This window comes from Excalfactoria chinensis, chromosome 12, assembly GCF_039878825.1.
Source record: "Excalfactoria chinensis isolate bCotChi1 chromosome 12, bCotChi1.hap2, whole genome shotgun sequence".
Taxonomy (NCBI): Eukaryota; Metazoa; Chordata; class Aves; order Galliformes; family Phasianidae; genus Excalfactoria; species Excalfactoria chinensis.
This window is the reverse complement of record NC_092836.1, coordinates 6151594-6158330: the sequence shown is the minus strand read 5'-3', so window position 1 is coordinate 6158330 and position 6737 is coordinate 6151594. Positions and strand designations below refer to the sequence as shown.

The following is a 6737-nucleotide window of genomic DNA, read 5'->3' as shown; positions in this document are numbered from 1 at the left end:
CTGCTCTGTTCTTAGCCGTGTTTTGGTCCAGGCCGATAGCATCATGTTATGCTCTTCTTGTCATGGGGCATTTTACATTTCCCCCATTCACTTATGCTACTTTCTCTCCAGTGGGGATAAAAAAAAAGGTACTTTGGGTTGTCGGATTGTTTTTGTAATAGTTTCCAATAAAGAGGGGCCTAAGGGCATAATTTTTTTTTTTTTCTTTTAAGCCTTTTGAAAGCACTGCCTTCCTGTTGTGGAAGGCCTTGTTTCAAACAGCGGAAAAAAAGTGCAGAAAACAGAATTGATCGTTATGTTCTGACCTTGCCAAAGAACATTTTGAAGGTGTGAGAATTAGACTGGTAATTGTACAATTTCCATTTTAAGACATTACTTAATCTCACTTAATTCCGCCACGTTATGAGAAGTCCTAGGGTAGATTTTGGTTTTGCCACAATGATTCAACAGATGATGACAGAAGGTATGGTTTTTTCGTATCAAAGCAATGGAAAAGTATTATAATATGTAGAATGGCTTTGATTAACGCCTAATCTCCAGCTCATTATTTTCATGTAAAATCCAGCTGAGCTACCTCTGTAACCCAAACTGCAAAGCTGAATAAAACCCCAGAAGTGAGCCCACAGCCCTGCCCTCTAGCTTAGCCTCAGTCATTCATGTCATTTGGAACGATGCTTATGAATGATTCATTACAGATGTGGCAATCATTAAGGTAGCCATGCTGACTTAATGTGGGTGCTGCTTTTAGTTGTTATTGTATTTTATTTCCATTTGTAAGCAATTTCTGCGGGGCAGTTCGGCCGGTGCTGCTACACTTCCTTCAGCCCACACTGACCTTGAGGTGGGCTGTCCCAATGGCAATGACCAAAACACTTCACAGACATGTAAGGGGACAGATTTCTTTTTTTCCTAATCTTCTGCCTTTTGTCTTCCCTCCCCCATGCCAAATACTAGACATACTGCTTGCTCCTGCCACCACAGTGTCTCCCACCTGGTGACATCTCTGTTCCTTAGCCTGGGAGGGTCAGTGTGGGCATGGACCATTATGTTGGTGATTTCCAAGTGAAACCCATATTGTGACTCACATGTGTGTATTTTTGCTCATTAGCTTTCCCAGGCAGGACCATACCTCTTTTCCACAGCTGTAAGCATGTGGCTTGCAGCAACCTGGCTATCACACATGGTACAAGCGAGGCTTAAAGGTGTTCAGTGGTGTACTTACAATTCAGGGGACGCAGGGTGCTCGGAATGAATTGCTGTACATATAAAATATAGCGAAGCGGAAAGCAATGTGAGGGAATTAGGCCACAGCACAAAAACACCTAGTATTGATTTTAGCTACAAACCGTAGTTTGATTATGGCCCATAAGGTAGAAGCAAGACTCCCCGAGCTTGTCATTTCTCATACATGCAGCGATATTAGGAGGTATCATCGCTGAGGAAGGAAGAGCCCAGCACCAAGAAAAGTAAGAGAAAGAGAAAGAGAAAAGTAGAAAATTTAGATTCCCTATATTAAAGGTGAAAGAAAGAAAAATGTTCATATTTTATCTTAGAATAAAGAAAGTTTATTTTTCCAGTCAGATTGTCTAGGCTTCACCCAAATATAAGGCTGCAAAGACAGCGGTTGTTATTATTGTGACATAAAGAGACATCTAAGAGGTGATTCGATAACCCAGACAACGAGAGCATCCATTCTAAAAGACAGCTGGAACAGCGACACAGAATGTCATAGAAAAAACATTAACAATCAAACAACAACAAAAAATAAAGTCCACCAGAGACCACAACATTAAAAATAAGTACAAAACTCATTACAAAAATATACAGCCTCATAGAGAAGCACGTTCCAATCAAGTCAGAAAAATATTGGAACTTAACATTATTAGAGGAACCATTTGTGACTGCAGCGAACAGAACAAAGAGAGGAAGGAGTCCCAAACGTTACAAGGATATTCTTTACAGTAAGTAGTGCAGCCCCTGTATATTAAATCCTTGCGTGGAAAATGAACGTTTAGTGGTTTAGCATTAGCCAGAAGAAAACTGGTGTTGGATTTTCATCCTCAGTGCAACAGACATATGCTTTGAGATGTGAAGCACTTAATTTACAGGGTATTGATGCAGTCTAGCATATGATACAGTACTGTACATCCAAAGGAGTATAGGAAAAGACAAAAGTAGAAAGAACATTACAGAATTTCAGTGCCATCATTGAACCTTCTGGTGTGCTATTTATATTACAGAAGTATAAACCCACAACTTCCCTTTTGTATTGTTAAATACTTCACTTGTTGGTTGGTCGTACTCTGAATCGATCATTTTAAGTTAAGTAGTGAACAGAGTGAGCAGAAACTCTCAAACCTTGTACAGTAAATGGAAAGAAAATCTAGTTCATAAGTTGTGCAGAATGATTTTGGTTTTGTTACTAGAACATGGAGCGAATGATAAACACAGATCTTACTGACACAGAAATAACCCAAATAAGGGGGGAAAAATGTAAAGGACATCCCTTCAATCATCAGTTTCTATAGAAACCTCAAAGACCTTTGGTTGGGAGTAGCCCTCCAACGAGGGCACAATATATGACAATTATCTCAAATAAATAAGACATAATTGTAATATTAAGTAGTGTGCTATGTTAAGCCACCCAGCAATCCAACCTCCAGGGGAAGAAAAGGAATTCTAATGCAATTCTTAGTAAGAAACGAGGGCTGAATGTTCCCCCACCACAGAGATGAGAGCACCTTTTCATGACCTCCATGCCTTTTCAGACCTTATGAATTAACAAGTTGAAACCAGCAGACTGTTTAAAGGGGGAGAAAAGGGCTCAGGAGGCCAAATCAATATATATTTTGCAGTAAAGCTTTTTCTTTCTTCTTTTTTTTCTTTTTTTCTTTTTTTTTTCCTTAAATAACTTTATAAATATTTACATAAATATTAAGGGAAGGCAAAAAATCCCATAAGCCATCTTGGCATTCATGTCTATGAATACAGACAGGAACTAAGCGAAAATCCTAACCAAAAAATAAATAAATAATCACTGCTTCAGAACAACAACTTGAGATCCCAGTTTTTTGCATTGATTAGAAGTAGAGACCTATGTGAACAACAATTCAGCCGCTGAGAAACAGTTTGGCACAGTTCAATGACATTCCTTGTATGGCTGGACAAGACAATAAGGTTTTTTTTTTGTTTTGTTTTGTTTTCCTCTCTTATCACCAAAAAAATACTGCTATGATGATCTTGCCTTACACTGCGCCCCAAGTCCATGGAAGCAAGCAAAGGATGAAATGTGTAGAAAATTCAGCACAAGCGAGGCAATTAACCATATGTTGCAAAGGTTGGTAAGACACTGGTGAGAAAGGAAAATAAAAAAGAATTCCCGCTTCAGATCTTGAGACAAATCATTCATGGAGTGATGCCAGGGAAGAAAGGAATGTTTTCATAGTTTGACCCACCATATTCTGGGACAGAGCCATCTCCACGTTTCAGAAACAGGCGGACCCTGCGGCCACCATTTTTAATCAGTTCGATGGCCCGAGCATGCTTCATGTTCTTGGTAGTTTCCCCGTTGATCTCTAGGATTTCGTCACCAATCTGTCAAAGTAATAAAACAGAAGAGACTGAGATTAGAAAAAAGCCCTGAAGAGGGTCCCTCCAGCACAGCGCATAGAAGACAACGGCCACAGCAAAGGGACAGGACGAAATATGCACCAGTTAGGGCTACACCTGTCTGACTCCTTCCAGTGACATCTACTGCCATGGTTGTGAGTCCACTGAAAACAGTGCAGGGGATCTGGGAGACACGAAGAAGACAGGAAAAGCCTGAGGTGCCAAATTATTTCACTGCCATTCTGTAAAAACAGCCTGCATTACTGTATCACTTAGTAACCAGGTCTATGTGAGAACTGTTCTTATTTTTTTTGACTGTCTTCAAGGTTTTCATCAAACAGCCTACTTGTTTTATAACAAAATGTTCAAGTAGTTTTTTCAGGTCCGTTTCTCACTTGGATATAAATACCTGCTATGAACCAGCAAATCCCCTCTTGTAAATATAAGCATTTATCAGGATAGAACAACAAGGCTTAGAAGAACTTGTCAAGGCATTGGCTTCCACAGGGCACTGATGATTTATTTTCATCAGCAAATTTTTTTGGACTTATAAATCTAGCTCTAGCAAAAGAATTTTGAAAATGCCCTTCATGTAATTTGTCTGGAGGAGACAGACATACTTTGAAGTTACTACATGTTCTCTACCAGAGGAGCAAGGAATACATAAAACCTAGTAATTCCTTTTTTGTGGGCATTTTATAACTATGCCTGTGCAACAATGTTTGTAATTTAGATGATATGCAAAGCAAACAGATAATACTAATTAAAACCACACCACAATCTTTCAACTCAATACTCAATATATATAGATGGTCCCTCACTGCTCTACCCCCAGTAGAGACGAGAATCAGGTAGATGACAACCTAGTTCTCTACACATCTCCAGCTTTAAAGGAGCTTGCAAAGACTGTGACTTACATTTTCACTGCTTTCCATATCTTTCTTAGCTTTCAAGGTATTAGAGGTATTTAAGTATTAGAATTTGGAAATATGGGTTGCAACAAGGATGTGGTGAAAGTTTTCCAATGTGTACACACTTTTGGAGACCGTAGATACAGTCCCTTTCTATACAGAGTGCCCGAAGCCACTGACAGCAGTAAGCAGGTACTACTGCTCGTTTCAGTTAACATTTAATTTTCCCATTAGCTATCACAGCAGAAGGTGCATCTATAGGGAAGAGGCAGGCAAGTCAGCTCATTGCAAAGCAGCATGCTTTTAAAGTCTGTTTGTGCATACCCTCATCTTCCCACATCTCTCAGCTGGCCCATCCTCAGCTAGCCGCAGCACGTACAGATCCATATTATACTCCCGGCCACCTCGCAGGCTGAAGCCAAATCCTTTGGCTCCTCTTTCCAGCTCAACAGTGTAAAAATCCTGGTCCTGCTGGAAGCGAAGACAACATATGTTCAATTGAACAGAAAGTTAAATGTATCTCTAGTTCTCATTTTGAAATTATTCAGCCAATGAGCGTTATCATTTCTGTCACTCATCATTAAAAACAGAATCAGTTGAGTTTTCACACACACACAAGGATTTCCTTTGCAAAGGGCAGTGAAGACAACCCTGCTCCCAGAGCCAGGCTCTAATTAGCTGGTAACTGGGATGAGTCTACAACACAGTGCTGTCTTCTCTGTTTTGTTACCACCCCTTCTATTCTTTTGCCAGGTCAGAAGTACATGCAGTGTTCTTCTGTACAGCACAATGCTACTGGCACAGGGATGTTTTGAAGTCCCTGATGGAAGAGGTTACTTCTGGGATGGCCAGTGGCAAGGAAAGATAACAGTGGAATAATCTCTTTAATAAGACACAGTCTGCAAAACCCGGAGCACTTCAGCAACAGCTCCTTATTAAGTTTTGCTCTTTTCTGTTCCCCGACTTTATCATTTGCACACAGCAGTACTTTGTAGAGAGCCCCCTTAAAACACACACTTCCATAAACAAACCCATCAATCACTTCTGCCATAAAAACGTTTAACTTCTTCTTAAAGACTTAAGTGAGAACATTTTGGAAATGTTCGCCAGCTGAAACAAAAGCAGCACGTAGTAAGAAACTAATCAGCAAATCTCTTTCTCCAGCAAACAGACTGAGGGAGAACAGCCTCCCAGTATGGATTTTCAAGGGAAACATTTGAGCAGAGCCCTTAAGCAGACTGGAAGCAACGGTCTGTGGTAAACAAAGCAATTAGAAAAGCATTCCTTACCTGTGCTGCTTGGGGTGGTTTGAAATCAAACTGGGATTCTTGCTTTGGTTTTGTGTTGTTCCTGCTGCAGTGCGTGAGAGACAAAGGGAGAGAGGAAAAAGACAGCTCATGGGATGTGAAGATGATCAAGGAGTAACCAAACAGAGAGCAGGGCATCACGCTCCCCTCAAGGAAAACAATCTGACCTGGTCTCCTGTGGTATTTGCTGAGGAGTATGTGTGGTTGTAATTGTAGCAATTTTTTCTGCATTGGTCAATAAAGTAGCATTGGAGGATTCTGCAAAACAAATTTGTTTTTCATTATGGAGGAACACCATCGGTTGCTCATTGCAAAGAAGTTTTGCAAAGTCATTTCACTGGAAAGCATCAGAACGTTGGCTTTAGAGAACCTGAAACTAGCTTAAATTTCCTAAATCTCAAAATTAACAGGACAAAGACTAATATATGTCATAGTAATTATGTATATGAAACCGTACAGCACCTCAATTGCAGGGAAATACTGGCCTTTGTTTGTGCTGTATCTTATAGAATCACAGAATGCTTTGGGTTGGAGAAGATGTTAAAGCCCACCTAGTTCTGACCCCCCATGTGGGCAGGGACACCTTCCACTCAATCATGATGCCCACAGCTCTATCCTCAAGGGTCTGCTTTTTCTGGTATCTGTCATCAGATGTGCAAAATCACTTTCTAATCTGTTTTTCTCCTCTGTAAGATAAAATATTTCTAAGAGCTCCTAACCAGCTAAGAAACATCGTCACATTACTGCTGTTGTTGCAGACTATGCTCCTGATGATCTGTCAAGGCTTTAGTGAAAAGATCACACTGAGCTCCATCGTTGAATCACTTCACTTGAAAAGAATGAGTGTACCAGAAGCTACCACAGCCACCCACCACAGATAGCGTTAAGCAGAGAGACAAGTATTTGTATA

At 40.3% G+C, this 6737-nt stretch overlaps 1 protein-coding gene across 25 annotated transcripts in view; it reads right to left on the bottom strand.

The window, feature by feature from the left end:
• The window catches only part of MAGI1 (membrane associated guanylate kinase, WW and PDZ domain containing 1), a 291948-nt gene that overhangs the window by 2793 nt on the left and 282418 nt on the right, over nt 1-6737 (bottom strand). For 16 of the 25 annotated variants that reach the window (XM_072347596.1, XM_072347604.1, XM_072347608.1 and 13 more), the window contains 5 exons: nt 5995-6085; nt 5810-5873; nt 4845-4991; nt 3456-3594; nt 1347-1435 (listed from right to left, as the gene is read on the bottom strand). In XM_072347596.1, the coding sequence (XP_072203697.1) occupies nt 1347-1435; nt 3456-3594; nt 4845-4991; nt 5810-5873; nt 5995-6085 (530 nt within the window). Of the gene's footprint in view, nt 1-1346; nt 1436-1523; nt 3595-4844; nt 4992-5809; nt 5874-5994; nt 6086-6737 lie in introns of those variants that run through there. The other 9 variants (XM_072347602.1, XM_072347607.1, XM_072347619.1 and 6 more) reach the window with 3 other exon arrangements.